This window comes from Gossypium hirsutum, chromosome A01 (genome assembly GCF_007990345.1).
Source record: "Gossypium hirsutum isolate 1008001.06 chromosome A01, Gossypium_hirsutum_v2.1, whole genome shotgun sequence".
NCBI classification, from domain to species: Eukaryota; Viridiplantae; Streptophyta; class Magnoliopsida; order Malvales; family Malvaceae; genus Gossypium; species Gossypium hirsutum.
Window position 1 is genome coordinate 4,416,049 of NC_053424.1, and position 19,307 is coordinate 4,435,355.

Consider the following 19,307-nt stretch of genomic DNA (forward strand, 5'->3'; position numbering starts at 1 on the left):
AAAGTTAATTAAATGCTTTATAATATAATTTTAAAAAAGAGCTCATAAAAATAATTAAATATTTTAGAAGAATGTTTTAGTTTTTCTTAATACCTTTTGGAGTTGACACATAATTTATATATAGATTGATATATAATCATACCCTAAAAATCTATCCTTTATAAAGAACTAAATGTAGTTGTTATTATTACCTCGCAGAGTATTTGGTGAATTATGGAATTTGTAGGACCAATTTGTGAAGCGCTAAAATGCTTAGGACATCCAGCATGTACATACATAGAGCATCACACAAAACTTGAAGACAGGATGAATGATCTTCTTGCAAAACAACGCCAACTAAATGCTATGAAGAGTGATGTGGAGCTGAGAAAAAAGGCAGAGCTTCGATGGGGAAGACTTTTAAAGGAAGAAGTAAAGAAGTGGCTTCTAGATGTGCAAACCGTCAATGGCAAAATACAGAACATTGATGAAAGAATGCAAAATGTGTCTTGTTGTTCACGTGGGCGCCTTGGGAAACAAGTTTCACAAACAGTTGAAGAAGTGAAGGAAATTATTGAACAAGGTAGGTTCACTGGAGCTCTAGTAATTGATGACCCATCTATTGTTGGAGTGCCTTGTCAGTTGGAACATTTGGAAGGTGAAACCGCGGTGATTGCAGACATTTGGAAGCATTTGATGAGTGATGGAATTGGAATGGTTGGTGTATGGGGAATGGGCGGGATCGGGAAAACCACTATAATGAAGCACATACACAATAAACTATTGGAGATCACTAAATCTGAACCCTTGTTTGAGAAAATCATTTGGGTAACTGTTTCACAGGACTTCAACATCTCCAGGTTACAACAAGACATTGCTGATGCTATGAATATTGAAGATCTTCCGAAATCTGAACAAAAGCGTACAGCTGTGTTAAGGAACAAATTGCGATAAATAAGACATGTATTGATCTTAGATGATGTTTGGGAAGGTTTCGTTCTCGAAAAGGTAGGGATCCCTGAACCAATATCCAGCAATCGGAGCAAGTTGGTATTAACTAGTAGATTGAAAGAGTTTTGTAAATCTATAGGCTGTCATGAGATAGTCGAAGTGCCTCTACTTTCCGATGAGGAGTCCATGAATTTATTCTTGGTTCATACCGGACGTGGGGTTCTAGATGTTCCACCTTTGAAAGAAATTTTGGGCGATATTGTTAGAGAGTGCGATAGGTTACCCCTTGCCATAAAAGTAATAGCTAGTAGCATGAAGGGAATAAATGATGTTGTCGAATGGAGGAATGCATTAAGAGAGTTACGTAGCCATATAACAAGTGTGAAGGGCACAGATAAAGAAATATACGGGCGATTAAAGTTCAGTTTTGACCGTTTGAAAGATTCGAATATCCAAAATTGTTTCCTTTATTGCTCACTATACCCAGAAGACTAGAATTCCAAGGGTGGAATTAATAGAATACTGGATAGACGAGGGATTTCTTGAAATGGGGAGTCGACAACAATTGCATGATAGGGGTCACACTATATTAAATAGGCTGATAAACAACTGTTTGTTGGAAAAGGCTGGAGATGATGTTAAGATGCATGATGTGATGAGAGATATGGCCTTATATATCAAACAACCTCATTTTATTGTAAAAGCTGGCACCGGATTGGAAGAATTACCAAGCAAGCCAGAATGGAAAAAAGATGTTGAAAGGGCTTCATTCATGATGAATAAGGTATCAGAAATCCCTCTAAGCTTGTCACCCAATTGTGGAAACCTTTCGACCTTATTACTAAAAAAGAATAGGTCCTTGAAAAGGATTTCCGAATCATTCTTTCAGCACATGTATAGTCTCAACATTCTTGACCTTTCTTATACCGGTATCAAGCAATTGCCCAATTCCGTATCAAACTTGGAAACACTCAATGCATTGGTGCTCCGTGGATGCTGCAACTTGAGATATATGCCTTCACTAGAAAAGCTTAAGGCTCTACGAAAACTGGACCTCCGGGGTACAGGTATTGAAAAGGTGCCTAAAGGTTTGGAAATGTTAACAAATCTAACATATCTCAATTTATGTACTGAAAGGAGCTGCCAATTACAATTCTACATAGGCTTTCTTGTCTGCAATGTTTGGTATTATATGTTAAATCAGCTTGTGTAAAAATGAATAGATCGGAACTTGCCAGATTAAGGAAGCTAGAGGTATTTGAAGGGAGATTTAATGAGTTGATAGACTTTAATACCTACACCAAGTCTATACAAGGTCAACAGCTCACTTCTTACTTGCTTGTCATGGCACCACTTGGAGAAGGCATAGATTATGTTTTTCGTTTCGAGGTCAACTTTCGTTGTAACTGCGATGGCTGCATGTTGAAGCTTAAGTGCCCAGGTACGGATGCAATCAAATCCATAAATTTTCAGTAGAGTAGGGACCATAAATTTTTAGTGTCAGCTTTTATTTCTTTTCCCCCTTCATTTTGCTGGTTTCTTTTTGTTTTTCTATGCAAGGTTTTTAGTTAATTATTCAGTTAATTAAAATAATAAATGAATTTATAAAATTACATATATTTAGTTTTCAGTAAGTAGTTTGCACATATAATTAGTTATATAAAATAATTTTATATGTAATTAATTATAAGTAAATAAGTTGATTGGTATGAACATTATTATTAATGTAGGAGGATGTGAATTTAAGTGCACTGAAATATATTATATTCTTATCTTTATTTCTTTACCGAACAAACGCGCTACTATATCTATCAATCTTAATAGATCATCAAGTCTAGTTAATTTTTAAATTTCAAACGTTTAAAAAATTATGTTAGTCATAATTTATAACAAACTAGCTTTTTAAGGAAAAATTTATAAAACATAAAATTTTATTTATAAATTTGATTAATGAGTACCATGCTTATAAATACTTGTTAAAATTAGTTAAATGAAAAATTATTAAATTTTCATTAAGATTTTGTTTTGGCATTTTCATGTTCGTTTTATGGTCAGGGCATGTGATTGTTCCTTCTAATAATACGAACAAAGATCCACCAAAAAAAATGTAATGTGCTTTGTTATTATACACAATCACTTGTTGATTCTATTAAGATTTTTTTTAAAAAAATTATCTTTTAACAAATTAATTAAAATTTTTTTTAAAGATTACCTTATCAAATGTTTTAAGCAATCTTTAAATTGTTCTTTAATTATTTAGACTTAGTGATAAATTTAGCCACTAACATTTGTATGTTTGTCAAAATACCTCTAATTGTATTTTTTAAACATTTTTGGCTATCAATATTCTTTTTTTCAATCTGTTTTTTCTAACAGATTTAAGTAATAAATTACATCATTATCCCACATATAAAATTTCACATATAAAATATAATTAGAGTCATTTTAACAAATATACGATCGTAAGTGGCCAAATTTATCATTAAACTAATTATTTATACTTATGATGTTTGTGCTTTTAACATGTGGCTTTATATAGCAAATTGGTAGGGTGGCAGTTGCAGCAAAAATAAAAATGATAATTAATTATATCTTTACTGTGCAAAGTAATAATTATTATATCAGAAATTGAGTTTGATAAGGAATTTCATTACTGATTGGTGAAGGTGTGAAAACTGTGCCCTTAATTGGGGCAAAGAAGACGATTGTGGAAGCGACTCCGGAAGTGTCTGGTAAGTTAGAAATGGGACCCACTAATATTGCGGCGAGTTTGGCAAAACGGGGTTTAGAAGTGCAGCTCATGGATGAGTGGTGGGAGCCTCCACTTCTACCTATGAAAAATGTGATATTAAGCGGGTGTCCAATAGGAAGAGAAGATCCACAGAGCTCCCAAGTGATGTTAGGAGCCTGAGAATTTTTAGGTGCCACAATATCAGAAGCTTGAGTGATTTGCCCTTCTTTCAACAAACCAATGAGTTGGGGTTCTGTTCGATTCACGATTGCAGAGGGATAGAATCTGTGCTTGATCTGTCGTCACAATCCCAATCATGCACCCCATTTGAGAACCTTGAGCTCTTGAGGCTTGAAAATTTGGATAAGCTTCATGTGCTTGTTAAAGTAGCAGAAGCATCTATTGTTTCTACATTGAGTTCACAGTCTATTCCAGCCATTTTTTCCAATCTTAAATCATTTCATATTGAAGGATGCTCAAACATGAAGCAACTCTTTCCCTTTCACTTAGTACATGAACTCCAAAACGTGGAGGACCTCATAGTTCGTGGTTGTGGACAAATAGAGGAAATAATAGGATCAGAAGAAGAGGAAGAGAATCACAAGGGAAATGGAACGCAAGCTCCAACAAAGTTCAGCCTTCCCAAATTAAAGTAGTTAGAATTGACGCGCTTACCAGAGCTGAAGAGCATATGCAGTTCAAATAGGGAAATGGTATGCAACTCTCTTAGGAAAATCGAAGTATCGGGATGTACCAATCTAAAAAGGATGCCTCTGTATCTTCCTCTTTTTCAAGATACACACCAATCAGCTCCTTCTGCTCATCCTTTCAAAGAAATCCGCATATATCCAAGGGAGTGGTGGGAATCAGTAGAGTGGGACTATCCGAATGCTAAGGAGGTTCTGCGACCTTGTTTGGTCTTTTATCAGCGCTGCTGAAAGCCTTTGCTGTTCAAATCAAATTCCTGATCAAGCTAGACAGCGAGTCTTCATTTGTTGCTTTCATTTCTAGAAAATAATTTGAAGATTTTTTATTCTACCAAAAAGAAAACGGGAAAACCTACAAGAAGAGGATTATGATTAGCAAAATAGAAACCAAAGAGAACAAAAATGTTACTAATGTTTAAAACAAATTTAGATTAATTAGCATCATGCTTTGTTACCAGCTGTAGGCTTAATTTGGTTGAAAATGGTTTCAATAAAGCAGAGTCTCATTTGCTTCTTTGTTTAACCCCGATGACTAGGCTTGCTCTAGAACCCTTGAGATTCTCATTATGACATTAATGATTTGAATGAATGAACAGCCCCTTTTTCTTCTTTATTTTGTAACTGCAAGCTTTAAGTTAATATAATTTTTTTTTCCAATGTAGTATTCTTGTTTGCTTAGATCAATGTCAAAAACCTTGCCTCTAATGCTTCCCTTTCTTCTCCACTCTTTTTTTTAATTCTTTGTGGGTCTTATTAAATGCAGGTTGCTTATGCCATTCTAAAGCTAGCAAAGCAGTTGGCTTGACAATCAAATCTTGGAGAAACAAATCAACCCAACTTATCACTGTACCTTCATTCTTCTGTGGTGGTTCTATCTTTGATGTGGTACTTCGTCGGATGCATCATTCTCTTGTGGTTTTATCTGTAATAAATGAGCTTCAATTTGGTTTCAATGTGATTGGATTGTTGATGTAATTCAACTTTGTACTTGATAATCCTGCTTCTAGTTTGCATCATTTTTACTATGTGGTTGTGTTTCCTGTGGCTTAATTGTCTCATTTGATCTTGAACTTGCACATTTATATATATATTTTGAACCATCCCACAGGTATATACCACTTCTTGAAATGGTGTTTTATTTAGGTGGCCATTTTGCTAATGTGAACCATCCCAATGCTAAGCAGGATCTGCTACCTTACTTTAGCGCGACTGGAAGCCTTTGTACTTTGATCATCTTGATTTTAATTAATTTGCATCATTTCATTATTTGATTGTAAGTGTATTTTCTCACCTTGCGAATTGGAGTTAATAATCCAAGTTGTTTGCTTTTCTCTTCTTTTATGATTTTGCCCATTTTGTGAGACTCATATCAATTATATTTTTTACAAAACAAGTCCCTGAAAAGGTTGAAAATAGGGTAAAAGGATTGCTGGGGTCTGTGTATGGATCATATTATTCAATTTCTTAGGATTAGAGAGCTCATTTATTTATTAATACTAGATTTATGGTACCTCTAATTATGCACATTTTGGTTACAATGATAAAATTAATTCACATCATGCATGAAGTTTTAAATCCAATACCAGCTCAATAAAAACACTTAAAATAAGTATATAAATAGATATAGATAGTAGAGGTGTGCATGGCCGGGCGGCCCGGCCTGGCCCGAAGGCCCGCCCGAAAAATGGGAGAGTTAGGGTAAAAATATAGGCTCGAAAAACGGGTTTGGACAAAAAACGAGACCCGTTTAGAAAACGGGCCGGGCCTCGGGTAAGATTTTTTTGGCCCGGCCCTCCCCCAATTTTAATATTAAATTATTTTTATTTTTAATTTTAAATAACTTTAGTACTTTTACTTTACTTTTTTTGTTGTTTTGATGTTATTTTGATTTTGTAAACTTTTGTTATTAATATAATTTAATTCTTAATTTAGTTTTAATTTGTTTCAATTTTTCAATTTTAATATAATTACTTTTTATTATATTTTTAATTTATGTATTATTTTAATAATTATTTTAGTTCCATTATTTATTTATTTTTTGTTTTAATATTTGCTTTTATGTTTTAAATGTATTTGATTTATTATATTTTAAAGTTTTTTATTTAATAAAAAAAGCAAAAAAAAATTAATATGACCCGGCCGGGCCGGGCCGGGCTCGAGCCTACCATTTTTTTCTCGGGCCGGGCTTGGACAAATTTTCAGGTCCATATTTTTACGGACTGAATTTTTTTATGGGCCTGGCCCGGGCCGGCCCATGCACACCTTAATTTAGGCATTAATTTCAAGGTGCTGTGATATCCAATACCTTTCACCAAGAGGCTTTCAAGCTATACAGAGAGGGTCCAAAACTCTTATCTATTTCTTGCATCTGATGGTGGGTTTATGTTTAAACTGCTTGCTTTATATAATCTTTGCAAAACTTAAATAGTTAAATTAGAGTGCACCTTCTGAAAATATTTCTTTAGGTAGTTTTTTTTTTTTTTTACATAATTAAGTAGTGTTTTACTGATGATCAGTTTAACGGGTTACTAATAATTCGTGAAGATAAATCTTGTGAAGCATATTAAGGTTTTGAAAAAAAAAACTTTTAAAGAGTTACGATTACAAAATTATATATCATAAGAATATTTTAAAAAAATAATTCAGGTCCACTAATCATTGTGAAAAGAAAATAAACTTAATCCGATTGTAGTTGATAATTAATTAATTAATTAAAATCGCGTACAAAAATTAAAATTATTCAAATTCGAACTAAACTATTTAATTCAAATTATTATTCAAACTGTTTCCAAAAATTAATTAACTTCAACAATTTCATTTAAAATTTAAAATTTTAAATAATTTAATTTTTTAATCGAGTAAAATTTTACCATTCCCTAATCTTTTATATATGAAGAAAGACTCTAAAAAGTTTTTATTTACATTTTCAACTCTCTTGAATCATGGTTTAGTCAAATTTATTCTCTTTTAAATTTGAGATTTAGTTTTTTTCAACTTTAATTTAAAATAATTTATCTTTTATTTTTATAATATTATTTGTTAGTCCAAACATTTAACACCAATTAATTATTTCAATCAAAATATTAATGTGATTTTTTTCTTTAAAAAACCGTATCACACATGATGAGTTTAAAAGTGTGTATTTTTATTTTAAATTAGGTCACCTAACTAACCGAGTTTTTTTTTTGTCTATCTTCATTAAGTGTCATTAAATCTCTGACAAGAAAATAACGTGGCAATAAAAAAATTATTATAATAATAAATTTAAATTTTAACTTTTATATATTATATCGATTTAATCATAATTTTAAAAAATTAATATTCAAATTTTATAAATAGTTACTTTCTCTTTCGCTTTCCCGTCACCACTACCCTGCCATCGTTGCCTCCACCTTTCTCTAAAAAATATTCAATGTCGAAACCATTTTTTTTGAAAAACGGGGATCGACTTTGGTTTTGAAAATGAAAACGAATATGAGAGTCGCCACCAATCTTTTTTTATTTAGGTGTGATCGGATCACCTCATAATTTGATTGTTTTAAAATATTTTGCTTTACTAAAACAACGATTTTGGTCTACGAAAATCGAGAAGATGGATTCGGGAGTCAATTACTTACGAGGAAGGATGAGCACCCTTGTAACGCCCAAAAATATTGGTACCAAATTGATTAATTAATGTCTTAATGTTAAAAATTGAAATTTTGAAAAGATTTTAAAATATGATCCCTTGTTATGAATATTTGGATAACTCGAAGTGGATATTAAGATTCTCTTGTTCCAAATAAATAAAATATCACATCCAGCACGTAGGACACGACATTTCAAGCCTTCGATACCAAAATCATCTCATGATTTCCAAAACTCATGCATTGAAATTTTAAAAGGATATTCGATTGTTCAGTCAAACGATAAATTGAAACCCAGCACGTAGGGCACGATCTCTCGAGTTTCCAAACACGGAATATTGCCTTTAACTTTGAAAATTTAAAAGGTTATTCGGTTATTTGGATCAAACGAAAAATTGAAACCCAGCACGTTAGGGCACGATCTGTTGAATTTCCAAACACGGAATATTGCCTTATTTTGAAAATTTTATTTTTGCGTATTTGGGTAAGAATTGATGTAATCTCTAAAATGGTATACGAATAAAATGTTATGCTAATAAGTGGCAATAATGTAAGTATACTAATAAGCAATCCATGATACATATCACTTTAATTCCAATATTAACAGTCAAAGGAAAATAGAATAATTTATAAAATAAATAATAACAATGATAACAACAATAACACTAATGATAAAACATGCACATAAAATGACAATACCGATTTTGAAATATAATAAAGATAAAGAAATAACTAAAATAAGGATAAAAATAAATGTAAGGAAAATAGTTTATAAAAATATTGAAAGTAAAGAATCAAATCAAAAGATAAATGAAATTAAAGACAATTTGTAATAAAACATATGTAAATAAACAATAATAGATAATAATAATAATAATAATAACAATAACAATAGAAAATAATAATAGTAAATAATAATAATAATAATAAATAATTAGCAAATGATAATAATAATAATAAAATGAAGGATACATTAATAATAATAAAATCAGGAATAATAACAACAACAACAACAACAACAACAATAATAATAATAATAATAATAATAATAATAATAATAATAATAGTACATTAATAATAATATATGTTAATAACAATAATAATATAAAAAAAGAAATAATAATATATTAATAAGAATAATAATAGGTTAATAATAATAGTAAATAATAATAATAATATATTAATAAGGAGGATAATAATAATAATAATAATAATAATAATAATAATAGTAGTAGTATACTAATAAATATAATAGTAATAATAATAAGCAGGAGAATAATAATAATATATAAAATAATAATAATAAAATAACGATATTAATACATAAATGTAAATAGAAATGTAACACTTAGAAATATAATAATACTGAAAATGTAAATAGATAGATAAAATTATATAAATAACAATAGTATTTGAATAAGAAAATATTTGGAAATATAATCATAATGGTAATAATATATTATATTTGTTAATTTAATAATAAAATAGCGAAAATAATAAAAAAAGACTAAATTTAAACTAGAAATAAAATTTTGGGGCAATATCGGAAATAGATAAAAGAAAATAGACCAATTTGAACTCGTGAATAACAAGGAGGGACCGAAAGAGAAATAATCCCTACCCTCTAAAACTACGTCGCTCAAATAAGGATCAAACTGCAGTCAAAACAAATTATAGGGCCAAAATTAAAAATAGTAAAACCTTAATTGTAAAATAATAAAAAACCGAAAGGGCTAAAAACGAAATTATCCCTTCCTATTAAAACACACGGATCCTAGGGCAAATGGGTAAGGTCACTGGTCAGAAGACAAAACGACGTCGTTTTTTGCCTCTGAACTCAACTTTCAAAACGACGTCGTTTTATGGTTGCTATATAAGAAAATTTCAAAAAAAAAAATTCACTTTTAACACTCTCCTCACAAAAAAATTGAAGAATCCTCTCAACCCCTTTTCCCTTTCCAAAATCCGGCACCCAAACCGGTCGTCGACTGCCGCAAGTTCTGCCACCGTCGACCACTGTGCGCGGCGGTCGAAACTCCGAAAGTCGCCAATTTTTCGACGATTAACCAGGGTAAGTCTCTTCTCCTTCTCTCCTCCTCTTTATATTTTTTATTTAAAATAAATTTGAAACAGCAAATAAAAAGGGAAATCGAAATGAAAAAAAGAAAAGGAAATCCAAGATTAAAACCTTTTGCTTCTGTTTTTTTTTTTTTGCCTTTGATTGCTCAAGATTCGTGTAATACAATGTTTTTTTTTTGTATTAAAAAAAAACCCTTTTACACTGATAAACAATGACCTTTATAGCCGATTTTGTTACACTGTTTGGTACTATTCATACACTGTCCATTTCCTATTTTTGTGCTGCTGTTGTGTGTTCTTTTTGTTTTACAGGTGGTGGTTGAGCAGAGAAAGAGGTGTGCTGGTCAAAAGGGTACGACGCACATGGAGGAGCGATGCATAGGGACCTAGGTTTTCTGATTTACTGAAAACCTAGTTTAGGTTTTGGGCCAACGGGTCTATTTTGCATTTGGGTTAGGGTTTGCTGATAAATTTGGTAATTTGGGTTTTGTAATTTTACTCTTGAGTTTTGTTTATTATTTTGGTGTTTCTGTTTGGGTTGAATGGGCCATGGCAAATTTGGCCCGTTACATTCAATATTTACAACTGCATTTAAAAGTACCGTCGAATGGTTGATTTCGTGAAGTTGGTTTGATCCAGCAGTTGTGTAGAATTTGTGATCAAACATTATTTTGGTTTAACACCCATGTAGGATTCTATATGAAAGGTATTTAATAAAAGAAGATATTGATATGTTTTTAAAGCACCTTGAAAGCCAACAAGAAGACGAGTTAGCAACGTTGCAGGCCTCTATAATGATGAACTAATAATGGAACAAAATCAGGGATGAGAGGACAGGTTAGATAACACCGCCTTGGGGTATTTTGTTCAATCCCTAATACTTCCTTGGTTGTAAAAGAAATTTGTTTTTGGTATTAATATCTAACCTATTTAAAACTCCCCTAGTATTAATTAATATTGGTTAATAAGCTGGTGGCAGACAAAGGTCGGTGGAGTTCAGCTGGTACGTACTTTTCCACCAAAGTTGTCGACAGCTATGCGCAAATAAAGGTCGAGGGAGAAAGAAGGAGAAGCGAGAGGATGGAAAATTTGAAGTATTAAATTCAGATTATTAGTAGATTTTGAGGTTTAATTTTTAAAAATTATAAGGGTAAATTTTTAAAATAGTCACATTTATTTTTTTCAAATTATATTTTAGTTATTTATATTTAAAATAAATAAAAAGTTAAGGATCAATTGTATAGTTTAATTTAAAATTTAACGTGTCATGTCAGCTTATCATTATATTATTAATGGTAATTATTGTCCAGTGAATAAAATGTTACAACATGATAACGTAAATAATTAAAACGTAACATTTCAAACATAAGCGACTAAAATATAATATAAGAAATAAAAATAATTATTTTGATAGTTTATCTAAATTATAATTAAATTGATAGAATATATAAAAATTTAAAACCAATTTATTATTATACTCATTTTTAATTATCATGTCACCTTCTTGTCAAAAATTTAATAGCACTTAATAAAGATATATAAAAAATAATTTCATCTAGTTGGATGAAAAAAATAAGAGACAATAATTTTCTTTTAACATTAACCTCATTAAAAATTCTTATAATATCTATTTTTATATAATATTTAAAACTTTCTGTAATGCGTCCGCAAAACATTTCAACATATTCAAACAAACGAATAATTAGAAGATGTGAGCCCAACCTAATGGCCTAAAATATTTTATCATGGGGGAATTTAAAATTCCGAGATTGCCCTGCAATCATCTAAACAAATCAAACTCAAGTCAAGCTGATGTCCCTTTTCTTGTTCAACATTGGCTGCTGAAATACCAGTATATTTCTCATCATTTAGGCAAACAGTTCCAGAGTTTATATTAAAGGAAAAAAAAAAACAGCAGACGCGGTGAAGCAACGCCAAGGTAACATACATTTTCCTCAGTAGCTAAGTATATTTGTTAACTCTGAATTAATATCTGATTTGAATCGCTTTTCTGTGTAGTAGGTTTTGAATATTACTCCCAACAACAAATTCGTATAATCAAACGCTTTTCTTGTTTGCCTGATCTAAGTGTAATATTTCAGGTAAACTTTGTTTTATTTTAAAAGATGAAAGACTATGGGTGTAGATTTGAGAATAATCTGATTTCTTCTTTGTTTGAGTTTAGGGTTTTGGAAGGATTTCAATTCTGACATACATGATTTGAGTTCCCAACAATCTCTATATTTAATAATTTTTAAAATAATATGTGCCATGTTATCATATAAATCAAAATTGAGAAAATTATAAATTTCGAAAATAACAAGAACAAAAATATAAAGATTAAGTTAAGAAAATTATCAAATTATTAAATGCTACTTTTTTTCTATATAAAGAATCTCAATTTAGGGCTGCAATCATTTATAATATATTTATTTTAAACTACTTGATATAACTTGATTTAGGGTGTCTCTAGTAAATTATTAAATTTTTATTTTATTCAAAATGAAAATTCTCAATATTAGGGTCTATTTGGACATCATAAAGTAATTTGATGAAAATATAATTATTAAGTAGTAATTACACTCTCGTGTAATTATAAAGAATTGTAATTTTCTAAACGTGTTTGACTAATAGAGCATAATTACATCATGCACTATAAAAGAAATTTTAAACGAATAAGAGAAACTAAAATCAATCATCATATGTAATATGTTAATCTAAGAAAGTAGTCGATAATACAATTACTAATAAAAATAGTAAGAAAATAAATATCATATACATTTTTATCTAATTACTCTAGTATTTCATATTTTACATAATTTTACCTAACTACTAATAATAATTAAAGTTATTTTTTTATACAACCTCTTTTGATTTAGTCCCCTTTTTTCTTTGCTATACTATTAGTCCTAAATACCTAATTAAAACCTAAAAAGAAGCTTAAAATTAATAAATTTATAAATCCAGAAAAATGGTTAGGTTGACAACATCAATTCCAATGACCTTACTCTTTGCAATAAAGATAATACCAATTTCAAACTTTAGTGTTCTTGTGCCTTGACTCGTATAGAGAGGTGGTTAAAATTTTTGTTAATAAACACCCATTTGGCATGGGTTCAAACCATGTTATCCTCATCATGTACCCCTAATATTTTATTTAAAAAAAAAGAAAATAAGCCATTGTGAGTGCAAAAATCTAAAAAAATTTATAACTACTTTTTAAAATTTTTAATTTTTAATAATTTATATTTACCTTTTTAGTTTAAAAACTTTTTAAAATATTTTTAAAATTTTTATAATTAGGATTAATTGAAAAATGTTATAAACATATGGCTAAATTTATTGATTTGTTTAGATTTAAGATCAAATTGATAAAATGTGTAAACATTGTACGCTAAATTTATTATTAAATTAATAAAACAAAGTCACCTTAGACATCCGCAACTGCTGAAGAATGATAAAAATATTTAATTTTAAAAAGTTGAATAGCTAAAATGAAAAAATTAATAATTGGGTGAATATTCTTAAAATATTTATTAATTTAGGTTTAATATATTTATGTTAACCAAATTGTAAAAAGTATTCAGTAATTATTGGTCTAACCAAAATAATTTACGTGTTTCGCAAAAAAGTATATTTTAATTTAAAATTTACTAAGAAAAGAGTTTGTTAATAATTAAAAAGGAAAAGACAAAAAAGTTTAAGTTATAATAATAAGAAAATCATTTTTTAATAATAAAACACTAAAAAGTTCACAAAAATAATAATAAAAGGGAAAACTGTAATTAAATATTTTTAATACTATTTTAAAACAATTTATAAAAATAATTAAACATTTTAGAAAGTTAAAATGTTTTTAGTTCAATCAAAATACTTTGCACGTTGTATCGAAAGTCTATTATTTAAATTTTGGAAGAAAAATATTTTTAAAATAAATAAAATTAAATATAATAAGAAAAAATATTTTCATAGTAAAAAAAGAAAAAATAATAATAAGATTTCATAGAAATTATACCAAAAGGGATAGTCAATTAAATACTTTATAATATTATTTTAAAAGAACTCATAAAAACAATTAAACATTTTTAAAGGGTAAAAATATTTTATATGGGCATTTTAGAATATTTTATATATAGATATAAATAATTAATTAAATATTTTAGAAGAATATTTTTTTAATACTTTTTGGAGTTGGCACTTAATTTATATATTGATAGATATATAATCAAAACACTAAAAATCTATCCTTGATAAAGAAAAAAGTGTGACTAATGCACGTAGTTATTATTACTACATTGCAGAGTATTTGGTGAATTATGGAACTTGTAGGACCAATTTGTGAAGTGCTAAAGTGCTTAGGAGATCCTACATGTACATACATAGAGCATCACAGAAAACTTGAAGAAAGGAAGAATGATCTTCTTGCAAAACAACGCCAACTACATGCTATGAAGAGTGATGTGGAGCTGCGAATAAAAGCAGAGTTTCGATGGGGAAGACGTGTAAGGCAAGAAGTAGAGAACTGGCTTCTAGATGTGCAAGCCATCAATGACAAAATACAGAACATTGAAGAAAGAATGCAAAATGTGTCTTGTTTTTCACGTGCACGCCTTGGAAAACGTATTGCCCAAACAGTTGAACAAGTGGAGGGAATTATTGAACGAGGTAGTTTCACTGAAGCTCTAGTAATTGATACTCCATCTACTGCTGGAGTGCCTTTTCAATTGGAACATTTAGAAGGAGAAACCATGGTGAAAGAAGATATTTGGAACTATTTGATGAGTGATGAAATTGGAATGATTGGAGTTAGTGGTATGGGCGGGATCGGGAAAACCACTATCATGAAGCACATACACAATCAACTATTGGAGGAGACTAAAGCTTTGTTTGATAAAATAATTTGGGTCACTGTTTCAAAGGAACTCAACATTCCCAAATTACAGGAAAAACTTGCAAATGCGCTGAATATTGTTGATCTTCCAAAATCTGAACCAGAGCGTGTAGCAGAACTAATGGAGAAATTGGGACAAAGAAGATATGTATTGGTCTTAGATGATGTTGGGGAAAAGTTCTCTCTAGCAGAGGTAGGGATCCCTAAACCAACATCCAGCAATGGGAGTAAGTTGGTATTAACTAGTAGATCGATTGAGGTTTGTAGATCTATGGACTGTAAGGTAGTCAAAGTGCCTCCACTGTCCCATGAAGAGTCCATGAATTTATTCTTGGAGCATGCTGGACATGGGGTTCTAAAGGTTCCATCTTTGAAAGAAATTTTGGGCAACATTGTTAGGGAGTGTGGTGGGTTACCCCTTGCCATAGCTGTAATAGCTGAGAGCATGAAGGGAATATATGATGTTGCGGAATGGAGGAACGCATTAAGAGAGTTACGAGACCATGTAAGAAGCGTGAAGGGCACAGATGTTGAAATATATGAGCGATTAAAATTCAGTTTCGATCGTTTGGGAGATTTGAAAATCCAAAGTTGTTTCCTTTTATGCTCACTATATCCAGAAGACCATAAAATTCCAAGAGAGGAATTAATAGAATACTGGATAGATGAGGAATTTCTTGGAACTGGGAGTCGACAAGAGTTGAGTGATAGGGGCCATACCATATTAAATAGGCTGGAAAATAATTGTTTGTTGGAAAAGGATGGTAGAAATACTGTGAAGATGCATGATGTAATGAGAGACACAGCATTGTATATCAAAAGTTCTGGCCCCCATTTTATGGTAAAATCTGGCATCGGACTAAAAGAACTACCAAGCAAGCAAGAATGGGGAGAACATCTTGAAAAAGTTTCCTTCATGGAGAATAATGTATTAGAGATTCCTCGGCATTTGTCACCCAATTGTGAAATTCTTTCGACCTTATTCCTACAATACAATATGTCCTTGAAAAGGATTTCAGAATCATTCTTTCAGCACATGCATAGTCTCAGCATTCTTAGCCTTTCTTATACCGGAATCGAGCAATTGCCCAATTCCGTATTAAATTTGGAAACGCTCAATGCATTGGTGCTGCGTGGATGCTACAACTTGAAATATGTCTTCACTAGAAAAGCTTAAGGCTCTACGAAAGCTAGACCTCAGTGATACAGCTATTGAAGAGGTGCCTAAAGGTTTGGAAATGTTAGTAAATCTGACATATCTTGATTTATCTACTGTAAGCTTAAAGGAGTTTCCCATGGCAATTCTCCCTCGGCTTTCCTGTCTGCAATATTTGATATTTTACAGTAAATCATGTACTGTAAAGCTGGATGGATCGGAAGCTGCTAGATTAAGGAAGCTAGAGAAATTTGAAGGGAGATTTAATGAGTTGACAGACTTTAATGACTACACCGACTCTATACGCGGTCAAAGTCGTACTTCTTACTTGCTTGTCATGGCACCACCTGAGGCCAAGTTTAAAGTGAATGAGAAAACATTAAAGCTTAAGTGTGACGGTGTAAGAGACAGCAGAGTCTCGAAACTGGCGAAAATCATAGTAGCAAATGAAGGTACGATGGAATCAAATCCATATTATGTTAATCTACTTTTACGATATTAATTTGGTTAGTGTTAATATCCATATTCCTCTTTGCTATGGAATTTTCTATTCAGTATATAACGAGTTAATTATAAATACAATATTCAAATTAGAGGCAAAATTAAAAAAAATTTGAGAATCATAATTAAATTATATATTTATATGATAGTAAAAATATAATTTCGTATTTTAATAGTTTATATCTTTATAAATTTTGAAAGATCAAATCAAAATTTTATTATTTTTGAAGGGTTAAAATATAATTTTATTATTATTAATTTTAAAATAAAAAAAATCCACTTTAAGTATGGCTGGCCCGCCTGCGAACCCCCGAGTTAGCCACTGATTCAAATTATTTGGTACCAAAATAAAAAATAAAAAATGCATTTATCCACTTAACCTTTCAAAGTTTTTATTAATCTGGTCCAAATATTAATCAAACCTGCTTATGTCTCATCAAAATCAGTTTTCAACATTTCATAATCATATTTTGAGGAAATTGAAACATGAAAAATGCTTTATAAATATATAATTTATTAAATCCAATATTCAAGTATAATTTATAATTACTTTTTTATTCTGATAAATATCGAATATGTGTGGAATCTGTGTCCTTTGTATATTTGCATTTTATTTATTTTGAGCATAACTTTTATTTTTTTTCGCATATTTTTAACGGCTGAAGGTGTGCAGTCTGTATCCTTTAATCGGGAAAAAGGACAAGTGAAAGTGGTTGGTCAGGTGGATCCTGTTGGAATCGTACATAAGGTGCGAAAATATTTCTATGTTGAGATCTTGTCTGTGGGTCCAAACCGGAGGTTTCCGTCCCTTTTACCCAAGAAGGAAGTAATTTTAAGTGGATGCCAGATCGGAAGAGATCCAGTGGTTCTTCCAACAGATCTTATGTTTCTGAGAATTTTTGAATCCCACAATGTGAGAAGCTTAAGCGATATCCTCATATTTTTCCAACAAGCAAACCAGTTAAGGGTCTGTTCAGTTGAAGATTGTAAAGGGATAGAATCCATGCTCGACTCGTCATTGTCGAGCTCGCTGTGCAGTCCACTTGAGAACCTTGAGTACTTGTGGCTTGAAAGGTTGGATAATTTGCATGTGCTTATTAAATTAGAAGCACCTCTTTCTATTTCTAGCTCATTGCCTCTAGGCATCTTTTCTCATCTTAAATCATTTGTGATTAAAGAATGCCTAAACATGAAGCAGCTCTTCCCATTTAAGCTAGCACATGACCTTCAAAACCTGGAGAAGCTGGTGGTTTGTGATTGCGTACAAATGGAGGAAATAATATCATCAGAGGAAGAGAATCAAGAAATAAACACTCCCATGGAATTCAGTCTTCCCAAATTAAGGAAGTTGGAATTGAAGAACTTACCAGAGCTAAAGAGCATATGCAGTTCTAATAAGACAATTGTATGCAACTCTCTTCGGAAAATTGAAGTATCAAAATGTACGAATCTGAAAAGGATGCCTCTATATATTCCACTTTTCCAAGACACAGACCAATCAGTTCCTTCTGCTCATCCTTTTAAGGTAATCTGCAGACATCCAAAAAAGTGGTGGGAATCAGTAGAGTGGGAATATCCAAATGCTAAGGAGGTTCTGCTACCTTGGCTGGTATTGATATAGCACTGCTGGAAGCCTTGGCCGTTCAAATCAATTTCCTGATCAACCTAAACAGTGAGTCTTCATTGTTTTCTTTATATCTAATGGTAAGCCCCCTTTTTCTTCTTTATTTCTAACGGAAAACTTTAAGTTGATGTACATATGTTTCACCAATGAAGTATGCTTGTTGGCTTAGATCAATGTTGATAACCCTGCCTCTAATGCTCCAGCTTCCTTCCCCAGTTTTTTTAACTTGTGAATTAATCTGTTATAGAACTTCAATTTTGCTCTAATATGGTTTGAATGTTAATGTTGTAATTCAACTTTGTACATTATAATCTTGATTTTAGTTTGCATCATTTTTGGCTATGTGGTTACATTTCCTAATCTTATAAATTGAAGTTAACATAAGTTGCTTGCTGCTGGGTTTTATCCTTCTTCTGTTCTTTTAAGATTGGCCATCAGTGAGACTGAAGTCAATTATATTTTTTAGAAAAGAAGTTAATATAAGTTGTTTGCTGATGGGTTTTAAATTCCCTGGAAATTCAAAAATATTATTTCATGGTACAAAGGCCTGAAAACCTTCTAATGACAAAATTCAAAAAAGTATATTTTAATTTAAATTTTACTAAGAAAAGAGTTTGTTAATAATGAAAAAGGAAAAGACAAAAAAGTTTAAGTTATAGTAATAAGAAAATCATTTTTTTAATAATAAAACACTAAAAAGTTCACAAAAAATAATAATAAAAGGGAAAAACTGTAATTAAATATTTTTAATATTATTTTAAAACAATATATAAAAATAATTAAACATTTTACAAAGTTGAAATATTTTTAGTTCAATCAAAATACTTTGCACGTTGTATCGAAAGTATATTATTTAAATTTTGTAAGAAATTATTTTTAAAATAAATAATAAGAAATAAAATTAAATATAATAAGAAAAAATAATTTTTCTGGTAAAAAAAGAAAAAATAATAAAAAGATTTTATAGAAATGATACAAAAAGGGAAAGTCGATTAAATACTTTATAATATTATTTTAAAAGAACTCATAAAAACAAGTAAATATTTTTAAAGGGTAAAAATA

The 19,307-nt window shown here is 30.4% G+C and overlaps 3 protein-coding genes across 13 annotated transcripts in view; all 3 read left to right on the forward strand.

Annotated features, from left to right (window-relative positions):
• The window catches only part of LOC107933905 (uncharacterized), a 47,297-nt gene extending 41,663 nt beyond the window's left edge, over positions 1-5,634 (forward strand). The window contains exons 2-3 of one of the 2 annotated variants that reach the window (XR_005899472.1): positions 5,132-5,253; positions 5,477-5,634. Coding sequence is in view for 1 of the 2 variants with exons in the window: in XM_041074445.1 (XP_040930379.1) it covers positions 5,132-5,173 (42 nt within the window). In the remaining variant the exon portion in view is untranslated. The other variant, XM_041074445.1, reaches the window with a different exon arrangement.
• Positions 1-19,307, forward strand: part of LOC107933914 (E3 ubiquitin-protein ligase RZF1) — a 69,424-nt gene that overhangs the window by 31,820 nt on the left and 18,297 nt on the right. Inside the window, exons 4-5 of one of the 8 annotated variants that reach the window (XR_005899458.1) lie at positions 199-2,371; positions 3,597-4,977. The exons of the other annotated variants lie outside the window; for them this stretch is intronic. The gene's annotated coding sequence lies outside the window, so the exon portion shown is untranslated. Of the gene's footprint in view, positions 1-198; positions 2,372-3,596; positions 4,978-19,307 lie in introns of those variants that run through there. 8 annotated transcript variants of the gene reach the window in all.
• On the forward strand, positions 11,785-18,577 carry LOC107933912 (putative disease resistance protein At4g10780). 3 transcript variants are annotated; one of them, XR_001693740.2, is made up of 4 exons: positions 11,786-12,012; positions 12,096-12,175; positions 14,375-16,572; positions 17,287-18,577. XR_001693740.2 is itself a non-coding variant. In XM_016866212.2 (3 exons), exon 3 carries the CDS (start codon positions 14,390-14,392, stop codon positions 16,139-16,141), a length of 1,752 nt encoding a protein of 583 aa, XP_016721701.1. In that variant the 5' UTR covers positions 11,786-12,012; positions 12,093-12,175; positions 14,375-14,389; the 3' UTR covers positions 16,142-18,577. The 3 variants fall into 3 exon arrangements, 2 of the variants coding, with proteins under 2 accessions (XP_016721702.1, XP_016721701.1); XM_016866212.2 differs by having other exon boundaries at positions 12,093-12,175; positions 14,375-18,577; XM_016866213.2 differs by lacking the exon at positions 12,096-12,175 and having other exon boundaries at positions 11,785-12,012; positions 14,375-18,577.

Coding starts and splice junctions, on each gene's coding strand:
- LOC107933912 (XM_016866213.2), top strand. CDS start 14,390: ATGGAACTTGTAGGACCAATTTGTGAAGTGCTAAAGTGCTTAGGAGAT.